Source organism: Lipophrys pholis (genome assembly GCF_963383615.2).
Source record: "Lipophrys pholis genome assembly, chromosome: 2".
NCBI classification, from domain to species: domain Eukaryota; kingdom Metazoa; phylum Chordata; class Actinopteri; order Blenniiformes; family Blenniidae; genus Lipophrys; species Lipophrys pholis.
The window spans coordinates 33,705,101-33,731,879 of NC_137636.1; the positions used below are offsets into that span (position 1 = coordinate 33,705,101).

The window sequence follows — 26,779 nt, forward strand, 5'->3', positions numbered from 1 at the left end:
ACAGGCTTATCTGCATGTCCTCCCACACACACACACACACACACACACACACACACACACACACACACACACACACACACACACACACACACACACACACACACACACACACACGCCTTCCTCTGTTGGCTGTCAGCGGTGGAGAAAGATGGCTGAGAGGAGGAGGGGGGACTCTGCTGATGGGTGAAGACGACACATGTTGTGTCGGTGTGAGAGACAGTTGTCCACGTCTGTGCGAGGAGGAAGCCGGCTCCTTGTAGCTTCCACAGTGTACGCAGACATCTGGCCACCCCTGGGAAATTACATGTTTTTCTGATTTTCTCAGTAAAGCAAGAAAACAAAACCCTGCAGCAAAGTGTCTCTTCAAATGATGTTACTGTCGGTCCTCACTTCTGCTCAAAATTAGACTTGAAGTTCAAATAACCACTCATGTTTCGGTGAATAATCAGAATTGTGCTCAAAATTTCCCAAAAAAGGTATACATGATTTTTCTTGTTCTCGTCTAGAACAGACATTCAGGGTTTTTAGTCAAAATACTTTACAAAGAAAATGGTACATTAGTTTTGATATAGTTATATTACCCGAGCTGATATTCTTCTGTACAGAGCAAAAGTCATCTTCCTTCATGACCTGTCTTCATCTCTGCAGGTTTTTACCTGTTTTATCTGGAATGTTATGCTTCGTTTACACAACAACGGCGCTTGGAGCCTCTGAAAATGTAACTTTTTGAAAATTCTCTTAGGTGGAACTTTTTGAAAACACTCAAGACTCCATCTCCATGGAAACAGGAGAAAATGCAACTTCACTGAACTGTTGCTACTCTGCATGCGCACCACAGCGATAGTAAATAGTTGTTTGGCTTTCGGCAAGTAGATTGACAATAGGAACAATTGCAGACTCCAGAGTTAACAGTAGTTTTATTTTGATAGTCACTGTAATAACAATCCAACTTGGTCGTCTTTCCACTGGAATATCCGCGTTCTCCCATTGTTACTGTTTATAGCGGTCTCAGCTGCGTGTGTGTGTCGTTTCATTCCATAAACGAACCATAGCGCCCACCAGTGGCCGGACATTCTTGCTACATCGTTAGCAGTGTTTCTGCTCTTTTCATGTAAACTGACATCATTTTTAAAAAGTTGTACTGTAAACTCAAAGGTTTTCTCAAACGAAAACACAAAAACACGTTTTCACTTGAAAGGCGGTGTAAACTGGCTCTAAGTGATCTGAACGCTGATTCTGCATTTTGTTTGAACGTTGTGGCTTTGCTTTGCAGATGTACATGTTGACAAGAAAGTTTGATTTGTACACTAAACAGCCTGAAAACCTCCAAAGCTTGAACATGACGACTCTGTACGATACTGTGTGGGACACACGTCGCCTCTGATGTTCATGAACATGTGTGTTAATATTTATCAGAGTCTTCACGCTGAAAAAAGTGTCGACTGTGCAGAAGCTGCTGGAGCCGTCGCCTTTGCAAGGATCTTATAAAAAAGCAATCCCAACAATGAGTTCCCAGCAGAAGACCACAGACCTCCAGTTAGCATGTTTGTCTCCACCGCAGTATTGATCGCATCACTTCATCATTGTCGGTGTGCGAGCGCTGTGCGAGCCACCATTACTGCATTGCCAGAGGAGAAAGAGGAGGAGTTTTTTTTTTTTTAGTTTCTCCTTCACTTTGATGGAAGTGCTCCACCAGAGGGGGGAGGCGGGGAGGAGGAACAAGCAGTGAACAAGGGGAGGGTATGTATAGAGGCGACTCCATGATGAGAAGCCTTGGGGTGTGCAGAGACGTCCCGCTGAGCAGGAGGAGAGTGTGTCTGTACTTCCTCTCACTGCTTCCTGCAGCTGCAGACCCTCACTCCACCATGGTGGTGGTGGTGGTGGTGGTGGGGTAGGGGGGCTCCACTTCATTTTCCATCCCCGCTGGCTTTCTGACCACTTTTATTGTACTGTGGCCTCTCTGTAATTGAATCCTCTTGCTTCCTGTTTCACTGCAGAGAACACTTGAGCAAACTGTAGTGCAGAGAGTCTGAACCTGGCAGGACAGTGTGTGTGTGTGTGTGTGTGTGTGTGTGTGTGTGTGTGTGTGTGTGTGTGTGTGTGTGTGTGTGTGTGTGTGTGTGTGTGTGTGTGTGTGTGTGTGTGTGTGTGTGTGTGTGTGAAGCCAAGCCCCCCCCCCCCCCCCACCGACACAGTGTTTATGATGCATTAGACACTGTGGCTCATTTCCAGAATCTTTATGGTGGAACTGTGCAGTATTGCTAAATAAGACTTCAGTATTTCAAATCCTGATGAATCAGCTCTGCTAATGGATTTTCCCAATCATAACAGTAATTTAGATTTAAGCGTCCATCCAGAGTTGATATGAAATTTACACCCGTTGTTTACGAGCTGCTGCTGCTGCTGGCGACTCCTGCTGACTTTAATTGTGGCACAAAAAGTCCAAATGATGTGGGTTCTAATTGACTGGGTCAATGAAGAGCAGGAAGCAGAAGAGGTGATGTTCTGCAGATCATTTTTGAAATAGTGTCTCAGTGGTGCAGCTCAATTCCACTTCAGCTTCTTGTCGAAGGACAAGCCAGCAGATGAACAGGGTTTCAACCACCGCCATCTCTGCTTCCTTACACTCATATTAAAGCTGGTTCCACGTGGAAATCAACTCCACTCTTAGGTTGGTGAACTAATGAAGGGAAAAGTGAAAGTAGAGCGACGGTCGTTTAGCAGAGCTTTGAGCAGAGAGACGCTCTGACTTTAGAGAAACGTTTGAAGAGGATTCAACTCATTTCAAATGTCCTTCAAATCGTCTTTTTACTCGCGACACATTTCTGACTTTTCTTTACGTAGCTGAACAAATATGTTTAATGTTTATTCAGGATGTTTTTAAACAATCTAGTGGTTTGATATGACGAGTATTTTTTATAAAATTTTTGCTGTTGGGAGGTGATTTAAATGTCTGTGAGCTTTGTGCTCGCTCATTGTTCGCTAAACCTGTGAGCTGAAACATCCGGTCGCTAATGTTGGATCCAAGAAACAGTAAGTGAGCAGTTTGAAGTCATCAAAGACTAACAGGCTTCACGTCTACTCGTCAGTCAGTTCATTTGTGTTTCGTGCTCAGAAAAATGTATCATTCTGACATTATATACGGCGTAAGTCTCGCTCCATGATCAGCGAAGCATGGTGGAGGCAGCATCATAGCTTGGAGGCTGCTCCCTCTGTGCCTGGAAAGTTTGTCATCCTTGAGGGGAAAAGAGCCTGAACAACTTCAAAACCAGAAGAGCCTGAGTCAGTGGCTCAGTCACTTTAGGTCTGGTTTCCTCATAAATGTGTGAAATGAGCTCAAGAGAATCGTTCACCCGCGACATCTGATGAGCTGAATTTATGAAGTTCTGATCAGCAGATACTGGAAGAGCTCAGCTGAAGATATTGCTGCTAGTTGAGGTTTAACCACGTCGGCCCTGTTTACACGACGTCGTTTCAAGTGAGAACGCATCATTTTTGCATTTGTGTCTCAGAAAAGTTTTGCATTCACACAGCAACTTTTTGAAAATGATGTGTCTTATTGCAAAATGATGCAGTCAGCTTTCCAGGCCATGGGTTGGCACTGTTTTTATGTAATAGAACCACCTATGTTTGCACACAGAGTACAGTACGCTGTAAACGTTGACGTTTCTTCAAGCTGTCGTTCTTCATTGTTCTGGTCCACTCGGTATCTGTCCGTCCCCAGACGATGGTGTAGGAAGTCTTCGCTCCATTGGAGAGTTGTGGTTAAATCCAAGAGTGAAGGACACACACCACATTGATTGTTATGAATGAATCCTTCTCACTTAGGCTCACTGTTTTCCTTGTTTACACAGAAACAGCGTTTTCAAAAAGTTGCCGTTTCAGTGGCTCAGAGCAATGTTGTCATGTAAGCAGACCCCTAAAATCTATGCATTCTTGTATCCATATGAACCTGGAGGCGGAGCCTCAGATAACCTTCCGATGTTATTAATCGGTCTGAATCATCAGTTTTTAGGGAAAATGCTGACCCATGATGTAAACTCCAGACTTCTATCAGCGTGTCAGGACCAGTCCACATGAACTTCACTCTGTGCTCTGATCAAATCCCTTGTGACGCGTCCAGACTGTGGAATGGATCTTTACTCTGTCCTGACGTGGTCCTGGTGGTATAGGTGGCTGTTACATGCCTGTAGCTTCAGCCTTGTTGTGTGTGGATGTTACAGCCCTTCCTCACATCGCCTCATAAACCCCTCCGATGCCTCGCCCCTCCACCGCAGGCCGCCCACATTTTAATTTCTTGGCCTAATGAAGCGGGAGCTCTCTCTCCGCCAAGTCGAATCAATGGGATGCAGCGAGCACGCCGGAGCTGTTTCACTCCAGTCATCAGCAGAGCTGGGAGAGCCATTTTACATCAGGGGGCTTCTGCCTCTTCCCATTTGCTGTTTTTTTTTTCTCCACCTTGCTGCTGCCTTTTTCTTCACACGCCATTTTACAGTCTGCGTGGGTACACCAGTGCGTGTGTGTGCATGCAGAACGGCACGAAAAGACGCCCATGTTTTCGCACAGTTTGATAAAAAGCCATTTGTATGCGGGATTCCTCCCCTCACTACTATTAAAGGTATCAGATTACTGCGCGAGCACAAATCCCATCATCGTTTTCATCTCCATTAACTGGGTCATTTGGATGTCTGCATTAACACACACACACACACACACACACACACACACACTGCTCACACACTGCTCACACTCAATTTGGTGTTAATATGGTGACATTTGAACCAGCGAGTGTCGACTTGGAGCTCTGTGTTTAAACACAGGACACTGGGCTCTGATTAATCTGTAAAGACATACACTTGACATTATTCAAATACTCTGCTATATTTAGTGATTAAATGTCAAAACTTTAGCAGCCCCGAGGAAGGAGAAACCGCCTCATGATTTATTTAAGGAGCACTCTGTCAGGTCGGCTGCTCGGCTCGGCCTCTTAGATAGAAATTATTCGATTAGACTGGAAACCTTTAATATCCTCACTCAACCTCATGCGATTTGCACAATTCGGCTGAGAAACACGACAAAACCCAGGAGAGAGGCCGCCGCCGTTTTCTGAAATTCAGGAAAAAAACGCCGTTCCTGTTTCATCCTCCGCTTTTGGAAGCGACTTATTTAAACCTGCGGTGCTTTGTGGTCTGCTCATTTCCTGCAGTCAGACGGGTCTGTCATCTGCTTTCATTCAGCCATATGTTCACACAAAATCATCATCACACGTCAGTGTCATTAAGTCAGATCTTTCTTTTACAGGAAGTGCTGTCAATGGAAATGACAGCCTGCCAGCCGGAATGATACTGAGTTTAATTACTGATATGACAGTTGTAATTTTCATGCGTATTTATTATGTTCCAACAACACAACAATCAGTTCAACTGAACCAAACCTGTCTGTACTTAATAGAACACAACACACATTTTCTGATGGTCATAATTCATATGCATCTTGATGACTCTGTTGGTTTCTGATGGGTTTGGACTTTTCCGACAGAGAAAACGCCAAACTTTTGTTGTGTTTTAGGGTCCGTTTACACGACAACGGTGCTCAGAGGCACTGAAAACAGCTCCCAAGGCAAAACTTTGAGAAAATGGTCCTACAACGTTATCTTGTAAACGAGCATAAATAGAACTTCCTGGAAAACGCTCCATCTCCTTGTAGACGGCGGAATCGCTGCTCCTGCTCCTGGTCACCACGGCCGTAGCATCTAGTGGTTGTGTACATGCTCAGTAGCTGCACATTCAGAACAATGTTTCCTCCGGTCCAGATTCTCCTGGACTCGGTAGTTTTATAGTGTTTACTCAGCAACACCCCATGCATTAACAGAGCGCACTGCTCAGTACAAGATGTCCGGTCTTTTCAGGATAGATATCTGTAGTTTACCTCAGTACTGTCAAGAAGGCCAGCAGGCAGGTTTCCTCTCCTCTCCTCTCCTCTCCTCTTCTCTTCTCTTCTCTTCTCTTCTCTTCTCTTCTCTTCTCTTCTCTTCTCTTCTCTTCTCTCCTCTCCTGTTCAGACCAAATAAACTCGTCTTCTGTATTGTGATTTTGACACGGGCCTGAAATAAATGGATATTTGCTGTTGTATTTGAGGCTGCTGCTGGTGGGATGTTTAGATTAACTTCAAATGTCACGAGCTGAACTTTCTTCATCCCATCTTTGTAATTTCTTGCGCTCGTTGAGTTTTCCTTTACTTCACAGGAGAAGAGCATTATCGTATACAAAATAAGGACTTTCTGAGCTTTTCTATATTATCCAGTCCTTATCGATTTTTCCCATCCACTGTGGGACGTGGAAATGCATCTGCTGGTAATTCTTTTAGGGTAAGGTGAGTGGACTTCCTACATGAGTCTGTCCACTCTCTGTGTCAGTCACTTTCTTTTGCCAAAATGCAGGATCACTCAAATCAAGTGTCTGCTCCAGTCTGCTCCGACTATAAATCTCTGCCTGTTTCATCGTCGTGAACTTTGACCTGCGAACACCAGAGCTTCACCTCGTCCTCACTCATGCTGCAGAATGAGTTTCTTTCTCAAAAGTTCTGGAATATCTTCAGATTTGATCATTACTTTGAAGAAGTCATTGTTTCCTGTAGAAAAACGCAGCCCTGCAGCATGATGGAGCCCCCACCATGTCTTACAGTCAGCAGTTTGGACTTTCCTTAACATCCGAGTCCAGAACTAAAGCACTCATAGAACTTCCCACTCTGATTGTGGTTATTACTCGCAGGTCCTCTGTTTCTGAAGTTTCCTTTCTATTCCTTTTTTTGTCTTTGTTTTTTCATCTTCCACTCTATAAACCTCCGTTGTACTTGGGAGCTATCTTTAGGTAATGGATTTACTTGGAGACGTAAACTGCCACCTTCAATTTAATCAACAGCTATCACGCCATCGCAGCCACAACAGACGAGTCTTTCTCACCCGTGCGTGCGTGCGTGCGTGTGTGTGAGGAAGCTGTTGGTATTCTCTGTTGCTCTTCCTCTCCTGGTCTAATCAGTGCAGCAGAAGAAGCTGCAGACAGAACACTGATTGCCTCGGGGGCCACCACAGCACAGCGCCGTGCAGATAAGACTGCCGGCCAGCGCCCCCCCCCCCCCCCCCCCCCGTCCTGGGAGACGATGTCATAGCAGGTCTGAGCACAAAGCAAAGGACTCCAGACTCAAACAATCACCGGTGAATTCATTTGGCCTGCAGGCGAAAGGGTGAAAAGCTTTGAAGACGTGGCTTCTGTAAACATCATCACCCGCTCAGGTGGAGTCGCAGCTCACTGTGGAGGAAGATTTATTCACATCCTGAGTGAGACGAGAGTTACTGTGGAGAGCGGCTCTTCAGTTGTTCTCGTGGCTCCCCGCACCTTTCACTGCATTATGTGTGAATAAACGCCTCATTAAATCGGATTCTCATCTTGAATTCTGTCCGCCGGCTTTGTCTCTTTACCGCCGCCTGATTGCGAGTCTCCAACCGCCCTTCTCACAAGAAAAAGGTTTTACAAAGAAAAGGTGAATCAACATGTAAACATCCTTCTGCAGCCAACAATGGAGATTCGTCTTTATTTTCAATAGGTGGAAATTAGTTGACCAAAAAAAAAATTTTTATTATTTAACTTCTATATTGCCACAAAAAAAAAAAAAAAAGATTAAAACGGGTTAAAACAGCTGAAACTGCAAAAAAAGCTCATTGGGTAAAATCCCTGAAATAACACCAAAAAAAAAAAACAGCAGCCAGTTTTCTTCAAACAGCTGTGATGAAATGCCAAGAGGTTTTAATTATAGGAGTAATATTTCAGAAATTTAAATCAAACATTTTGGAACATGGGTAAAACCCCATCATTCACTCCAAGGCTGTGGCGCTTGTGTTGGATGATTTTGTATGTAAACGAGGGATGCACCGATGCTCATTAGGGATGTCCCGATCCGATCGGTAGATATCGGATCGGGGACGATATTAGTGATTTGTGAGTGATCGGGGATCGGCAAATCCAGCCGATCACCCCGCCGATCTAAAAAAAAAAAAACCTGTTCCGTAACGTCCCCTAATAACCACAACAATCAGGGACTACAAGCTCCGGTCGAGCTGCAGAAGCTAGAAGCAGGCGGAGCGGGGCCATAGACCTATAAAACTAGAGTTATATATAGTGGTTTATGTGTTTATGTGCAGAAGTCTACTTCTAAATTTCTATGTGGTCTGTCTTCTTCTGCTTTTCTATTGTGTTTGGTGAGTCACAGCGCCCCTAAAGGCCTGACATGTGTACTACATGCCCTGAAGCCTCGTGTTGAGCCGTGTTCATAGTGAGGTGGGGACGGTTTTTTGGGAGAAGGCCAGGGAGGAAAAAGATAATTTTTTCATTGTGTGGATGTACCTTCAGTTTAAAACAACTAAAGAGAAGAATTTTGATTCAATAAGTGAGTTTTACAATCATTTCTAGCTAAACAAAGCTTCTGCCAATAGTGCTTTTAGCTTCAGACATCTTAGTTGCTCCAAAAATAGACTATTGAGTATATTTGCAATAGCAACGTGAGTATCGGATCGGGAAAGTATCGGTATCGGCCGATACTCAATTCTGAAAAATCGGATCGGTATCGGGGGCAAGAAAGTGTGATCGGGACATCCCTAATGCTCATGTCAGCTCCGACTTAAGTTTTGTTTTTGTTGCTATGGCGCGCCGCTGGATTTCACCGGACACATTAAGATTTAATGACGGGTGGACTTGACTGTCAGCTCCACACTCCACACTCTTCCTCTCCTGCTGGCTTCGCTCGCCGCTGCAGTCTGACAGCTGATCTGTGCTCATGGATTCAGGAGCTCTCACTGCTTCACGTTTTCTGACATCAGACGTTCTTCCTCACACTTTTAGTCTTCTCATGAACTGTTCGAGGAGATAGTGGAGGGAAATTAGAAGTTGGTCACATTTATGTGGACGGAGTCAGTTTTTCAGACCAACCTTTGTCACCAGCTTTAGATCAGGACAAATTAATCTGGATTAAATACTGAAGGTCTCCTCAGTTTGAGGTATTTGAAAGCATCCTGGACATTCCTGTACACATGCACCAGAAATAAAACAACCCTCATCCCGATGAAAATCTCATCTAACATTTTCATACCCTTCGTTCGGAAGATGGCTCATATTTCGTTGTGTACTTAAAAACAAATTTTATCTCGAGAGGTACACATTTATTTCTACGATATAAAATACCACAGTCGGTACTCCTGGTGATTGTGAGGCAGTGAAAAAGACATTTGTTAGAAAGCAATATCATCAGGCAGAAGACTGAAACTGTGAAAACAAAGCTCCTCTTTTCTATTTATATCATCAGAAGAGTGTTGTTGGAAAGATGTGCTGATGAACTCTTGCACCGCAGTGTGTTTTTACACCATTAGCTTATTTTTGAATTCATATTCAGTCTTCGGGAATCGTACAAGTGAGTTTCATCTGTGAAAATTATCCTGCTGAACCAAACGCACCAAAGTACTTTTCTTGGGCAAAGATCTTATTTTCTTTATTGAACTCTGTGAAAGAAGCTGCTTGTTGCTCTGTTTCCATGAACATTTCATCTGTTTCATTTTGCAGAGCAGTGCCGTGTTTCTTCTTCTGTATATTATCTCCTCCCACTGTCTTGTTGGAGTGTTAGTTAGTAGATTTCCTTAAATGAGGCCTCAACAAAGGCTGAAAATAATCAACATTACCTCGTTCACCACGTTTTAACTGTGAGATCCTCGTTTCACTGCAGCAAACCTTTCCAGTGTCGGTGGTCAGTTTTCCTTCATTCCATCCATCTCAGAAGGTGAAAAATAGTCAGGAAGCAGCAGTCAGGCCTCAGTCTGACTTCCTGTTTCCTCTGCCAGACACTGTACCGCCACCACCGCCAACATCCATCTACAACCTCCAACATTCATCCACCACCGCCAACATTCATCCACAACCTCCAACATTCATCCACCGCCAACATCCATCCACCGCCACCACACCAACATCCATCCACAACCTCCAACATTCATCCACCGCCAACATTCATCCACAACCTCCAACATTCATCCACAACCACCACCACCAGCATTCATCCACAACCTCCAACATTCATCCACAACCTCCAACATTCATCCACCGCCACCACCACCAGCATTCATCCACAACCTCCAACATTCATCCACAACCACCACCACCAGCATTCATCCACAACCTCCAACATTCATCCACAACCTCCAACATTCACCCACCACCACCAACATTCACCCACAACCTCCAACATTCACCCACCACCACCAACATTCACCCACCACCACCAACATTCATCCACAACCTCCAACATTCATCCACAACCTCCGCCACCAACATTCATGCACAACCTCCAACATTCATCCACAACCTCCAACATTCATCCACAACCTCCAACATTCATCCACAACCACAACCTCCAACATTCATCCACAACCACAACCTCCAACATTCATCCACAACCACCACCACCAACATTCATCCACAACCTCCAACATTCATCCACAACCACCACCACCAACATTCATCCACATCCTCCAACATTCATCCACAACCACCACCACCAACATTCATCCACAACCTCCAACATTCATCCACCGTCACAACCTCCAACATTTTAACTACCGCATACAGCAGCAGGATTTACTCTCGTGTAGCAGCCAGGCAGCCGTTTACACTGCACCACCACATCTTCACAGTGTACCACCACACTGCACCACCACAACACCACACTACACCACACTGCACCACCACAACACCACGCTGCACCACCACACTACATCACCACAACACCACACTGCACCACCACAACACCACGCTGCACCACCACACCACACTGCACCACCACAACACCACGCTGCACCACCACACCACAACACCACACTGCACCATCACACCACACTAAACCATCACAATACCACCACAACACCACACTGCACCACCACAACACCACACTGCACCACCACAACACCACACTGCCATAAATATATGATGAATTTAAAAAGTATATTCCTGCCACAGTATGTTTTTTTCACAATAATTACGTATTCTAAAGCGTAAGGATTAGAATCAGAACCAGAAAGAGTAAACTAACGAGTAAACAGATCACTTTACTTCCCTTCGGTTCAACACACCACAGAATAACCCAACTCACTTTTTTGTCCATAAATATTTGTTAGTCCCATTTTAAGTGTCTTTCATTCGGTTATGCAGGTAATTAAATCATGCTGTTTGATGGTGTGGTTGTGGCTGTTTGTACGTTGATGTGAATCACAATGCAGCAGGTTAAATAGGACCTGGAGGTTCATATCAGACCATCAGGTAGGTCCACAGGTCTTCATTTGGATTTCTTAAGAGTTGCAAATGTAATTTTGTGAGCCTCAGAGGAGGCAAAGCCTCATATGATCTGTGGTTGTCCATCGCGAAGGGCACAGCCCTCAGGTTGGGACTCACTGTTGTAAAGCTCTAGTCCAGAGCTGTTGAAATGACTTCATTCATTCTCTAACTTCTCATTAAAGACGAGAAGGAAAGTCTTCCTCAGACCTATGTACTAAAGAATGAAGCAGTTGATTGTCACTGTGAGTGAAACCAGTAAGGCGTGACCTGAAAACGGGCCTGAGTGTTTCACCTGCACATCTGTGTGCACAGCTGGATGTGAGGAATCCTCCATCACTTCCATCAGGATTCGTCTGATGGAGCTCAGGCTAATTGGCATCAGGCTGTGGTTTTCTTCCTCACAATGTGCCGACTCGTCCTGCAGCTGCTCAACATTCAAAGTTCAGGAGCCACAGACAGAAAACTGGTTCTCAGCTGGACCGGATCTCAAAATAAGAAATCACTGAATGACGACTCCAAAAGACAAATTTTGTTTTAGTGCCGAAACGTACAAGTTCACATTTGAAGCGCTTTTTACAAAAGTGCTTTACTTCGCTGCCGTCAGTCTGCCTGTTTTTACAAATGTTTGCTAGCTTTCACTGAAGCGCTCTGCTGCAATCAATGATATCATTTTTATCTCAATAATCTATTCATATTATTTCGATTTCTTATTTCTGGGAAAAGCAGCGGTTTCTGTTCGCTTGAAAAAAATCTTTTTTTGTGCAATTTTGGCCTCATGTACACATTATTGTTTCATGTGAAAAGATTTTTTTGTATTTTCATTTCCAAAAAGTTTCATGTTTACAAGGCAACATTTTGAAAACAATGTCCGTTTCCATGGAAATGGCCGGCACGATGAAAAAGTTGTAATTTTCGTAGTTGTTTGTTTTTGCGGACATTCTTTTTTCTTCTTTTTCCTCTTCTTCTTCCTTTCTCTCCTGTTCGGCAGCTTAGGCAAACAATAGTATGTGATTGAGAGCCTTCCGGTGTCAGAACAGTTTTTGCTCGATTTTTGCTTTAAGAACACGGACATTCTAGTGGACAGACGACCAAGTTGGATTGTTATTATGATGACTGTCAAAATAAAACTACCAAGTACCAGGAGATTATGGACTGGGAGTCATGACACCACAGAGGAAACGTTGTTATTTTTATCCATCGACTGAGCATGTGCACACCTACTAGTTGATACGGCCGTGGTGTGGATGCGCTTTAGCAGCGTCTTCCAGAAAGGGTCGTTTTCCTCCGTCTCCACAATGACAGAGTTGGAGTGCTTTCAAAACATTTCACCTGGGAGCTGTTCTCAAAAGGTTGCGTTTTAAGTGACTATGAGCACCGTCGTCTTGTAAACAGACACAATACCCAACTAAAGTTTTGCGTTTTCACTTGAAAATGTTGCATAAACAAGGACTTATACTATTCTAGGAACTTCCAGCCGGATCGGGGCCTCTGGCGAGCTGCTTTGACCCTCAGGCTGCATGTTTAACACTCCTGCTTTATTCGGTATGGTATTTTTCCAAAGCTTTCGCCGATTGGAAATCCAAACGCTTATTGGCGATTAAAGGACTAAATGGTCGAATGGTCAGTGCGACCAGAAGTTGCGGGACATGCAGTTGCTTTGCTTTGTAGAAGAGACGTTAAACTGCTCAGAGGAGATCGGGCCAGACGGCAGGTTTCAACAATTCTTTGTGTTTTTGGAAAGTGATCATATTCCACTTCACATTACATCAAACCTGGTGGCAACAGGCCAGAAATCAAAGGCACAGAAACACAATGGTCAAGTTAAAATGGCCAAGAATACCAAAGTCAACAAGCTGCTCTGCTATGGGAATAACGCCTGCTGGAGTTCACCCTCTGATTGATCCAAGACAACACCTCACACAAAAACAAGTTAATATAACAGTGCGTCTGTGTATTACATTGCTATATGTACATTTCAACGCTAACATGAAGAGTGATTGTTACTAAAACTCATCTAATGCTGCAGGCACGCTCTGGCATGTACACTGGTTTTCATAAAGAGATGAGACATGTTGCACTTTGTGAAATAACCGCTGTGCCTTGTCACAGCTCTCAGAAAACATCTTCAATCCAGTTAAAGCCTCACTGTAGAGGAACACTGAGCTCCGACAAAGCCCAGCACTCGGCTCAGGTCTAAGGGAAATATGACATCCAGAGTTTTGTGGAAGAATTAGAGGACATGAAGACACGTGACTTCTAATCCGAGGCAGTGAAACTTATTACAGAGAAATGAAAACATTCAGGCATCAACACAGAGCAGCAGCTGGTTAAAGTATCTGTTGGTGTGTTACAACCTTGAATGAGATGAGACAAATAATATAAACTGTTAGTGGAGCCAGCGCTGGTTTGTCTGGGTAATGAAGCAGCTGTTTAATGTAATAGCACTGATATGAAGTGAGAGGAGATAATGGACTCAGTGAGATGCTGTGTTTGTTTACTATCTGAATCACTTTACATGATTCTTTTTTTCTGTTTCCGCATCACTCAGTGGCAGCATTATAATGTCCTGCTCGACGGCTCATAGTCACAGCGAGGATCCAAGGCTCTGTTATCTTTGGTTTAAAGCAAAGGATGAAAAGAACAAGGACAAAACCTATTTCAACCTAATGTTTACTGCAGCTGTTCCGTAAAGGCAGTGAAAATGAATGCATCTAAAATGGAAATGATGGAAATGTGTGTTTGGTTCGGTGTTTGGTTTCTGGTCATTTGTGTGTGCGTGTGCTTGTGTAATGGTCGAACAGAATGAATAAAACTGGTTAAAAAACAAAAAGCAGTTTTCTTTTTTTGGCTCAGAGTAGTGTTATAATAATAATTTTAACAGTAACTGCAGAGCCTCAGTTTGCTCTCAGTTGAAGTGCAGATGAATTTAAAAATGAAAAGGTGTTATTGAAATAGATAATTTAAGAATGAATTTCAGTCCAATTACTTCTTGTGTGTTGCATGGTTGCAGAAGAACCAGAAAATGTGCTATTTGGCAAAAGGAGCAGTTTGGAGGGATTCTGTCTGTCACGATGTTGTCTGACTGACGACACAAACATTATGAAGACAGTCGTTTGTCATCAGGGTGAAACAGCTCTTCTTCAGCCTGCTGCCTTTGTCTGATATTTGAAACCTGAAACGCGTGTCGGTGTGATGTGAAGAGGCGAGGAAGGGCGTCTGCCTCCTTCCATAACAGGGTTTTTATCTTCACATTGATTCTGGGAGGAGCAGAGAAACAGCAGTTTTATTCAGGCTTTAATGGCGACACTTAATCTTTACTGACGAGCTTAATGTGTGTTTTTAATGTCACTTCTATTGAATCAATGAGTGCAGGTCCTGATCTTATTTTGCAGATTAGTACGCTTCACCGCATGAATCACAGTTGGCGGCTCAGCCATAATATTATGACCACTCACAGGTGAAGTGATTAACACAGTCTACCTCTTTTCTTGACATTTATTCTTTGGTTACATTCCGTTGGGATCGTTTTCATCCTCTGTTTAGTGATATTTGGAAATGGGAATGCACTGACACCACTTTTTTAAAGAACGAGTGTCCAAGTATGAGTACGAACCTTTAGCTACTTGCTGATGCGAATCCGTAGTAAGCCTAATTTATACTCCATACACAAACAATACAGAAAGGCTATGCATTGCGGTGAACTACCTCCACTCAGCCTCTCTGTTGACACTACGTCACCTCCAACAGTCCTGAAGGCTTCGGTATTTACAGTGCAGCGCATCGTGTAGTGTCTGTCTACACACTGCGCTGTACTGTAGACTGTAGACCGAGGGAGCAGTCTGTTAATGAGTGTATTGGTCAGACTTTAATCACGTTTAGCATGTAGCATCGCTGGTGTGTGATCCCCGAATCCCTTTAGCATGTAGCATGTAGCATGCCGTGCAGTATCTGACCTGATAACCGATACTGGCATCTGTATCGGTGAATCCCTACGTCAGCAGGGTGAAGCTCCCGAACACGTGGGTGTAACCCTTCAGGACTCCACCGTCAGTTTGATTGATCTCAGTCCAGTGGAGCATCTGTGGGATGTGCCGAACAAACGGTTGTAGCTGATCAAAGTCAATCTAAGCAGCAATATGTTCCACCAGGCTGAGGCTCTAAATATACTGCTGATCGTAATTCGTGTAAAGAACACCACCAAACTTTCTCTTCTCTGTGATACTCCTCCTTTCTTTAGATGCATTTAAAACTTGGATTGTTTTTATCCATTCATTTGCAGATTAAATATTAAATACAGTAATCAGTGATATTCTTCCACATGCTGTCTTCCGTTAAACTACTGAGTGATTCAACTGAGAAAATGGAGGTCATACGGAACTTGAACATCATCTTTAGGTCCTTGAAACATGAGATTTATTATCCACAGAATCTGCTGTGAACTCAAGTTAACATTTTGAAACCTTGTGTCACAGTTGCAGATTTCTTTGTTCAGCATTGTTTTGTGTGTCTGCACTATGTTCACTCTGTAGAGTGGCAGATTATTTAGCTTTGTGTGGGATTACTTTGTAGTCAGCAGTGAAGTTGTTTCATAGCTTAAAGTTCAATTCAATTCAACTTTATTTCTATAGTGCCAAATACAGAACAATCCCACACGCACAAGCATGAGCAGCTGTGGAAAGACAAAAACCCCAGATGTTGTGCAGGTGCACTTTATGGCCCGTTCACATGGCAACGATTTCAAATGAAAATGCCAAACTTCCGTGGCGTTTTGAGTGGCCTCCGTAGCTGCTTAAACGGGCGACAACGAGACTTTCTGACAATGCTTGGGGCCCGTCTCCTTATTATTGGCTGCTACTGCTCATTTGCGCCACGGCCCTGTTGAATAGTTGCTCTGCACATGCTCAGTCGAGACCATCAGAGCAACGTTTCCTCCGTCGTGTCATGACTCCCAGTCTATATTCTCCTGGGACTTGGTAGTTTTAGTTTGACAGCCACCGTAATAACAGTTCAACTTGTACTCCCGTTTATATGGTTTTATGTGGGACAGTGGATGGAAATTAGGCTTGTGCTAAATCCGGCATAGTTCCAGTAATGTAGTGAAGAGATGACTTGTACATTAATATGCACTCTCATGTTCAAATAAACAAATATATTGAATTAATTGTTAACGTTTAGAGTGAATTGTTTTCTGCATGTGTGTGTGGTTTCTTTACAAAAACAATCAATAGCACCAACTGGTGGCCCAACATGAAAACTACATGGTTTTAAGTGTTTCTGCTTTTTCTGTGTGAACACAAAAGTAAAAATGGAGTTTAATGTTCAAGTTTTTTTTTTCTTCCGCTGATCCTGCAGCTTGGCTGATGGATTTGAATCTTTTGTTTCAGTGGGTTCAGGTCCTGTCAGACTTCCAGTGGAAGGGGACAGTGTGGAGCTTCGTCCCAGGGACCCTCAGCTCCCCTCTGGTCCTTCACTTCGGGGACTACAACCTGGACGGCTTCCCCGACGCCCTGGTGATCCTCCGCAACACCAGTGGGAGGTAGGAGCAAAGCACCGAGCTGACTGGCCTTTAGCCTTTCAGTGTGTGGCAGTGGAAAAAGTGTTTACATGTTTATGCAGATCCTTCGTGTTGTGGCTTGGTTGGTAGACTGGTTGTCTTTCAATCGGGAGGTTACAGGTTTGATTCTCCCTCTGTCCATTTGTCAAAGTCTCCTTGGGCAAAACTCGGAACCTTGAACTGTTCCCATTGGATGGGTAGAGCGCCTTGCATGTGGCCCCCATACCATATCCATTGGTTTAGTGCAGTGGTGGCCTCGAGGTTTGAGAAACAGACTTGCGATCAGAAGTTTGCAGGTTTGATTCCCACAGTGCAAAGAGCTTTGACCCCCACCAGCTTGCTGGAGCGCCTTAATGTGGCAGCCCATTGATGTCAATGTGAAAAGAAATAAAATAGGTAATTTCCCCAAGCGGATTAATACAGTATGTTTAGTTTTAGGTAGTTCCTTAAAATGTTTTCCATTAACAGAATGAAAGACTGCGGAAAATCCTGGACTTCACGCCAGCTAGTCACTCAGTGCTACACCTCTCTTCACTTCTGCACATCTGGGGGCTTCAGAACACTACACACACACACACACACACACACACACACACACACACACACACACACACACACACACACACACACACACACACACACACACACACACACACACACACACACACACACACACACACACCTCATTTGTGCACTCCTCGCCCTGCTTTTAAAAGCACTGCCGTGAGAAATATAGATTTCATGCAAATCCATACGCTTCCCGTTGTCACTTCAGCTGTTAACCCCATTTGCAGTTGTCATGAAGCATCCTGATGAGATTATACTAACTATAGTGAAACACGGCAGGCAGAGATTGAAACCTAATAACTGAAATAGCTTATGTAAATCTGCTCAGCTTTCACAACCATCAGTGTGTTTTATTTTCCCCTCCTTTTTGTCTTTTTAATCTGCCTCACGGAGGCTGAATTTTCTCATTAAATTACTGTGAAATGACTGCAGTTGCTCTGACATACAGAAATGCCGCCTCTCAGAGGCCTCATTGATTAGGACGCGTTTCAGCTGATTAGTTCATGTTGTTGCTAAATGAAAAGCCATTCACTGCGACACGGCGGTCAGTGTTTGGACCACGGGGGAGGAGAGTGGCTCAAAACAGACGACACACTGAAGAAATACATGAAAACGATCTCAGACTGAGCCCCCTCAAATTTTACCTGGTTAAACGTCAGATTGTAGGAAGTCAGGTAAATTCTTGAAGGTAAAGATCCGTCCTGCTACTTTGTCTCGCATCTCTAAAGCACAGAAATAATTCCCTCTTCCTCACAGTCGCATGCAAAGGATGTGTTCGTGGCTAGCGGTAGGTCAGCGTGTTAACACGGCAGCATGACTCCCAGGTGTGAGCTGGCCTGTGTGGGAGTTTGTGTTTGGTCGCCTAAACCTGGTCACCACCTTCACCTTCGTCTTCCTGAGGACTTCAACCACCACACGGAGAGCTGCGCGAGCAGAGAACGCGAGTGTAACGCTGAGGCCTGGTAGTGTCTGAACGATAAAGGGACCTGCTCTTGGGTAATCAGGTCACTCCAACAGGAGTAACTGGTAAATACAACACAGCGAGCCATGTAATGTATATTGATGGTTAGTCTTGATAGCTGGAGAGAGTTCTTGGTGGTTATAGTTCCCACTATAAAATTTCGTACCTAGAAATATCTGTCGTTATCTGAAATAGTCTGGAGAAATATTTCTTTCAGACAGCTTGTTGTAGTTGTGAGGTTGAGTTTGGCTTGTCTGATCGATGTTGTATATCGTCTATATATAATCTATTTGTATGATTTGCAATCAGGTTTCAGTTGAAGAAATTCACATTTCAGACAATCATTTATGTTTGATTAAACCCATCGGTTCTTCATGTTCTCATATTTCTGCTAGATAAAGAGGAGCCGCAGCTTGTTGGGACGAGTTTCAGTGTCTGTTATGAAGCTTCTGCTTTGTACAGAATCAATGATCCATAAATGATCCCCTTGAAGGAAACAACTCCTCTGAACTGTCCACAGATCGTCACTCTGGATCTTCAGGACGATCAAAGTGGAAGTGAAACTCACAAACCCTTTAAGAAAGTTTGACTTGTCCTCCCACATTAATAACGTGTGTAAAGAAGTAGTCGAGGCTTCTTTATACGACGTTTTCAGATGAAAACACAAAAATGTTATTGTGTTTTGGGTGTCCATTTATTAGAAAAAGGTGCTTGGAGCCACTGTAGATGCAACTTTTTAAAAAAGCTTCCCAACAAAGCACTTTTTCAAAAACACTTGGACAGTGGAAGCACTGCTACTGTGCATGCACACCGCCGCCGTGGTAAATAGTTCTTCTGCTCATGCACGAGCAGATTGGTAATAACAAACAGTCCACATTCTCTTGGACTTGGTAGTTTTATTTTGGCAGTCACCGTAATAACATTCCAAGTTGGTCGTCTGTCCATTACAAAAACTAACAGTGCCAAGTAGAGGCTCAACATGAAAACGGTATCTTTTCCGCATTTATACCGTTTCCATGGAAACTGACTTCGTTTTTAAAACGTTGCGGTGTAAATGTGAAACTTGCCTGAAACGACAACACCAAAATGATGTGTTTTTTACTTGAAACGTTGTTGTGTAAACATGGCCTCAATCATTTCCTTATTAAATCCTCCAGATAGTAAGTGACTCACGATCCCGGCTTCAGAGTTGGAAGTGATTTGCTGACATTTTAATGTGGATCAGACCTGAGGAAACTGCCCTTTAGCTGCAGTGTGAAAATGAAGTGGCATGGTGCTGTAATCAAGAAGTGATTACTCCAGTTTGTTTGACGGGGCAGAGACGGCTGAGGTGAGCGTGTTCTTCAGCTTCCGGACACAGCGACCGATAAGGCCGCCTTTTAAAAATCACTCCAGGATGTGGCGGTCCGTCGCCGCCGCCACGGGCTCCTGAGGGAGGTTGTATGTTTACTGAAGGACCCGTGTGGATTATCCAGCCCCACAGATGAAGATAAGATAGCTGCGGGGGTCAAGGCTGTGATTGTCTTTGCATGCTGATTGCTCTGTATGTGTGTACGTGTCACCAGTAAGTCCTGCCGGGCTTAACTCTTCACGGTCACCCTCATCCAGAAATGACTTCTGTCTCACCAGCTCTAATCACACGCCACAGCTCCTCCTTCCTTTTTCCCATTTACTTGCGGTTTTAAGCTCACACACAGTAATCCTGCGCCGTTCCTACAGGACTTTGTGCGATTGCAGTCGAATCCCAGCAGAAGTGTTTGAAATCAGCATGTAATGAAGATGATTGACGCCAGTGATCTGAGGTCAGGGTGCCGAGACAAGAGTTCAGAGGTCAGGGAAGCTTCTCGATGTCTTCTGTCCCTGCAGCAGAAACACTGCAATCAGCTTTTAGTTCCTCATCCGACCGAAATCCTGCTTGAACTGCATGTTGGGCCCTCAGGGAAGTGATTTTAAAGTAAAGCGTGGACACGGTCTTGTCTCCCAGCTCAGGACACAGTTTATGGTGACAGTCAACGGTGTTACGAAGACCGAGGATGTTATTGGGACACTTGTTCAAAACTACTGAATAGCTATTGAATTTTCCTTTCACTTCTTTAGATTCTTAAGAATTCCAATGTATGCGAAGCTGGTGCGGCTTTTAGCTGTAGTTATACGGGAGTTTGATTAACGCTTCATTGTGACCGTGTTCAGGGACTATTTCCTCCAACATGACAGTCACAACACACACGACTAAAAACTGTGCCAAACTTTTAGACAGGCACTTTTTATCATTTTGATAAATTATCATAACGCACCACACTCTTGCTTTACACTTCCAAATACCACAACAGCTTATTGTCACGTCAAGTCAATCAAATAACTGCATTTAACGTCAATCAACACTGGGCACATAAACCAGTATCAGTCCAATATTTTTTATCTAAATTTTAGTTTGCTACAATCATTAAACTTCCCTTCTGTTAATACCTCATTTTATTATCCAGCATTAGATTTTAGAAATGCACATTTTACAGAAATCGGTGAGATCTCATTCACATTCATAGAAGTGTTGATGACCTGTTTACAGGACGAAGTGAGAATGTATTATTCTTTTTTTTTTTCTCAAAATATTTTATTTTACACCGTAACATTTTGACAAATGATGCAGACATGCTAAAAGTCAACTCATAGATTTGCTTTTCGACTGAATATTTCTGTGTGACGCCACATGTAAACAGAAAAGAAACATGGTGGAGGGGTTTCTACTGGTTTCCATGGTAACGGTTGAGGTCCTTCACCAATGGTTGATGCTTGTTGTAGCAGATGTTAAGAAAACCTGAGAGAATGTGTAGACTTCCTCGAACAAGCCGTCCCGTTTTCAGATCATGAGATTTTCTCGAGGTTCAGGAGTTGGTTTAGTTTTTGGAGCCCGTTGGAACGTACGCCACAAAAACAGAGTGATGGAGTCTTAAAAATACTTAAAAATGACCTTACCTTACATGCTGAACTTGTTTTTGGCTCCTCAATTCCTCGTAGATGTTTAAATTTTCTTTCTGCTTCAGGTTTTGTTCAATGAAAAGAAAAGAAACAAACATATGGCACATAGATGGATGGATGAGTAGCTCATTGGGTGGATGAGTGGTTGAGTTGAGGCCTCGGAGCGGCCTGGTGGTGACCCCATTGTTACAGGGTTTGTGGATCATCCTCTCATATGTCGGTGGATGAAGTTTGTGTTTGTGATCTGCAGTGTTTTATTTCCGTGTATCAGCAGAGAACTTGTCTGTGATCAGACATCAGGTTTCTTTCTCTCTTTCTGTTCATCCATTGTGCACCCACCCTCACTCCATCTCTGATCGGGGGGGGGGATCAAAGATGCTCTCCGCGAACCAAATATTTGTTCAACATACAACTGGTCTATTTTTACTCCATATCCATGCCTCCTCCTCCTCCTCCTCCTCCTCCTCCTCCTCTCTTTGGTTCTTCCAAATGGTTATTTATAGCCGTTTTTCAGATAAAAGCCCTGCCAAGGGCGTCACTCCTCCTCTCACAAAATGAATGATGGTTTAAGTGTTGGAAGCAGGAAAGATGGAAGAAGGGAGTGTGAGATGAGCACAATCGGATGGAATCAATGAACAATGAGCAGATGGAGGCAGCAGAAGGAATAAACAGTCAGGAAGTCGTAGAACGTGCAAGGTTATTTCATGTTATTTGTTTTTAAATTGACTAGAATGAGTGTGGCTATAGGATCTCCTCGGGACAAAATGAACATTGCCTTTTTCTGCTTCTCTGTATTTTACTTTTTATACTGTTTAAAACAACTCACAACTCCTACCAGTACGCTCAGTACCACATGGTGAATGATGTTGCTGTTCACAACAGAATTGCACTAAAAACTGTGGATGATGCAGCTGCTGATGCTTCAGTGTGTCGCAGACCTGTGCCTCAAAAAAAAAAAGATCTTATTAATTCATGAAGCAACATCTAATCACACTTCTGAGCATGAGCTGGAAATAAGTCCTTGTAGTGCGAGTTGGAAACGGCCGTTTCACACAGTAGAAAGAAGAGCCACAGTTTGTACAGGTGTTCTAATGGAGCACTGAAACCCAGATTATATGAGCAGGTGGGGGCCGAGGGTCTTGCTCGGGGACTCCCGGTGCAGGTTGTTTGGACTGTGGGAGGAACCCGGAGGATTAGAGTTGCTCTTTGTCCTTAAAGTGACGATGGGTCCTGAAGTCGGACCAGATGAGAGTCACTGATTTACTTTGACTACTTTGTTCTCTAACAATCTTCATATTGAGATATCTTGATTTGAATTAGTTCATTACCCACAATTTGTCTTTTAATGTAAAATCTAAATGTAAAATATATATGTAGACACCATGGAAGATGTTGATCTCAACAATCAATGTGTAGAAATAAACAATTCCAATAATCCAGCTCTGAAACATCATATTACAAGAAGCAAAATAACAGAGCAGACGTGAGTCCACAGTGAGATTTAGGAAACTTAGCAGATGTCACAGTGAAAACCAGCCGCCTTTCTGACAGTGGAATTGAGGAATGCAGAAATCCTACATCATTTTACTAATCTGGACCGAAACACTGGAGCAGAACGGAACGTGTTCAGTAAAAAGTGTTTTAAATGTGAATGTTTTCAGAAGGTGCTGGTGCCTCACTGCTCATCACTAAAACAGAGACACCTGGTCGGTTTTGCTAGGATATTATTTTCCTAAATGGAAGTGTATGTTGCACCTCAGCTGGAGTCCAACAGCCCAGATCTGAAATAATAATGAAAACTACAAAACAGCCTGTGACCTCTCCGGGTGCCTGCTGCCTTCACCCACAGTCAGCCGCGAGGGGCTGCAGCCTCCCGACACTGGGCTGAATGAAGCTGGTAGATGGATGAATGGATTCTCCACAGTGCAAACAAATCTCCAAAAAACACACTGCCCAAGATTCCTCTCCTGGAGAGGAATCCAGATGAGACGTACCTCCAGTGAAGACGCTTCCTCAGCAGGAAGTCACTGACACACAGACCCTCCATCACACAGAGGTAGGTGTGTGTGTGTGGAGTGTGTGTGGAGTGCATAGAAACTGCTGACGCTGTCACTAAGCAACAAGCAGGATCAGAACACACATGAAGCTTAAAAGGTTCCATTTTTCTTTGAAACATGGCGGCTTGCAGCAGGTCCAGGTCCATAACGTCATGTCAGGGTTCTGTTTGTGTCACTGGTTTGTAGTTTCAGCAGGAAGCCTGGTGATAGTCCACTTCTTTCCTGCACTTAACCTGAACTGACCACATGAAGCAACTTTAACCTGCAGCAACCACTTGAAGCAACTTTAACCTGAACCGACCACATGAAGCAACTTTAACCTGCAGCAACCACATGAAGCAACTTTGACCTTCAGCAACCACATGAAGCAACTTTAACCTGCAGCAACCACATGATGCAACTTTAACCTTCAGCAACCACATGAAGCAACTTTAACCTGCAGCAACCACATGAAGCAACTTTAACCTGCAACAACCACATGAAGCAACTTTAACCTGCAGCAACCACATGATGCAACTTTAACCTTCAGCAACCACATGAAGCAACTTTAACCTGCAGCAACCACATGAAGCAACTTTAACCTGCAACAACCACATGAAGCAACTTTAACCTGCAGCAACCACATGAAGCAACTTTGACCTTCAGCAACCACATGAAACAACTTTAACCTGCAGCAACCACATGAAGCAACTTTAACCTGAACCGACCACATGAAGCAACTTTAACCTGCAGCAACCACATGAAGCAACTTTAACCTGCAGCAACCACATGAAGCAACTTTGACCTTCAGCAACCACATGAAACAACTTTAACCTGCAGCAACCACATGAAGCAACTTTAACCTGAACCGACCACATGAAGCAACTTTAACCTGCAGCAACCACTTGAAGCAACTTTAACCTGAACCGACCACATGAAGCAACTTTAACCTGCAGCAACCACATGAAGCAACTTTGACCTTCAGCAACCACATGATGCAACTTTAACCTTCAGCAACCACATGAAGCAACTTTAACCTGCAGCAACCACATGAAGCAACTTTAACCTGCAACAACCACATGAAGCAACTTTAACCTGCAGCAACCACATGATGCAACTTTAACCTTCAGCAACCACATGAAGCAACTTTAACCTGCAGCAACCACATGAAGCAACTTTAACCTGCAACAACCACATGAAGTAACTTTAACCTGCAGCAACCACATGAAGCAACTTTGACCTTCAGCAACCACATGAAACAACTTTAACCTGCAGCAACCACATGAAGCAACTTTAACCTGAACCGACCACATGAAGCAACTTTAACCTGCAGCAACCACATGAAGCAACTTTAACCTGAACTGACCACATGAAGCAACTTTAACCTGCAGCAACCACATGAAGCAACTTTAACCTGAACCGACCACATGAAGCAACTTTAACCTGCAGCAACCACATGAAGCAACTTTAACCTTCAGCAACCACATGAAGCAACTTTAACCTGCAGCAACCGCATGAAGCAACTTTAACCTTCAGCAAACACATGAAGCAACTTTAACCTGCAGCAACCACATGAAGCAACTTTAACCTGCAACAACCAGATGAAGCAACTTTAACCTGCGGCAACCATGTTACTGTTGCTAGCCGCTAGTTAGCCACGCTCAGGCTAGATTGACATGTTGAAGGTCTGAGAAGAATCACAGCTCATCGCCACAATGAGATCAGAAATCTGCTTCACTTCACTTATTGAAGCTTTAAAAGCTTCAGGAAGCTTCTGGGAGAGTCTGACTACAGGGACGATGCTAAATGCTAAATGCTAACCTCCAGAGTCCAGATTAAATGGATCTGAATACACACATCATACTTCAAAGACAATGTTCAAAATACTTCAAGATATATTTCGATGAGACGCATAGAAATTAGTTGTTGACACTTTTGATATTCTTTTATAATAAGTAATGGAAGTCTCAAAAATCATGTGTCACTATTATTATTATTATAATTATTAGTAGTAGTAGTAGTAGTAGTCATAGTCGTGTTGTTGTTGTTGTTAAATCTGAAATGTGCCGTACATTATTCAGATAATCCTCCTTAAACGGACTGAAGTGCATATTCACCCTGACCTTTAGTGTATCCGGCATTGCAGAATTACAGCTTGCAGACTTTACAGTCATCGTTAGTCTGAAGTGCTCTTTTAATATCAACAGGCAGTAAATAGCTCCATGGTGGTCAGTATTGCAGCATAAAAGTATCGAGCATTTTAAAGACACTTTGTCACTGAAGGTCACAAACATCGAGCTCATGGTGGAAACAGAGGAATCAGTGGAACTTTTGCTGAGGTGATAATGAATATTGTTAAAAGATAAAAAGAGATGCGGTGTATCTTGTTCTAATTTAGCTAAAATCAGCCTACAAACATGGAGGATATCAGTGGCCAAGTGTACATCCTTCCTGTGCTTCCTCAATCAGCTTCATGCAGCAAAGAGCTGGATTATCCATCATAATCTGTGAAAAATCTGCTAGAATTGTTGGAGAATAATATTAAAGGCTTCAAATGAATCTCAATGTACACAACTTATTTCAGGGATAATGTTTCAAATACGTGAATAAAATATGTTGCTAAATTGTCACTGTTTTCTGATCATTTACTGGACAGGAACATCCATAGTCCTCAAGTTGGCTTGAGTCTGGATCGGTTTTTGGTGTTATGAGTAATGGCTCTGTGGAAAATGAATCCAGACCATGAACACAGTAGAAATGTTTCCCAGCTCCTCGTATGGATGGTGCGGGGGTCCGCGTCACCTTGTTCTTAAGCAGAGTGGTTCCTGGACAGAATCCCTTTCCCCTATTACAGATGTTACCCTGTTCATTCATTACCACAACAGCTTTAAAATCATCTCCATGTTCCCATTAGCAATGAAAAGCTTTGTGTCAGAGCTGCAGGGGGGTCCATCTGCTCACAGCCGGCACCATGATCAGCTCTGAGACGACCTTTCACCCCGATCACCTGCCTCCTCTAACACCGACCTCATTGTTCACTGTGCCCTTCAACCTTCAATCACACATTCTGCCTTTCAAACACTTTGCATCCATCCATCCATCCATCCATCCATCCATCCATCCATCCATCCATCCATCCATCCATCCATCCATCCATCCATCCATCGTCTTTACTTCAGAACTCTCTGTTTACGCTGTGCAATTGTTCCCGTGTAGTTTCAACCACTTCGACTGGACAAAGATGCTCTGCTGTGTAAATCTGATCTTTACAGATTATTTAGTCAGAACTGCTGAAGCCTCTCAGGGAGAACCAATG

General features: G+C 43.5%; 1 protein-coding gene across 1 annotated transcript in view; it reads left to right on the forward strand.

The window, feature by feature from the left end:
• Positions 1–26,779, forward strand: part of itfg1 (integrin alpha FG-GAP repeat containing 1) — a 213,321-nt gene that overhangs the window by 81,805 nt on the left and 104,737 nt on the right. Inside the window, exon 10 of the mRNA XM_080458012.1 lies at positions 16,754–16,905. Coding sequence (XP_080314138.1) covers positions 16,754–16,905 — 152 coding nt within the window. The remainder of the gene's footprint in view (positions 1–16,753; positions 16,906–26,779) is intronic.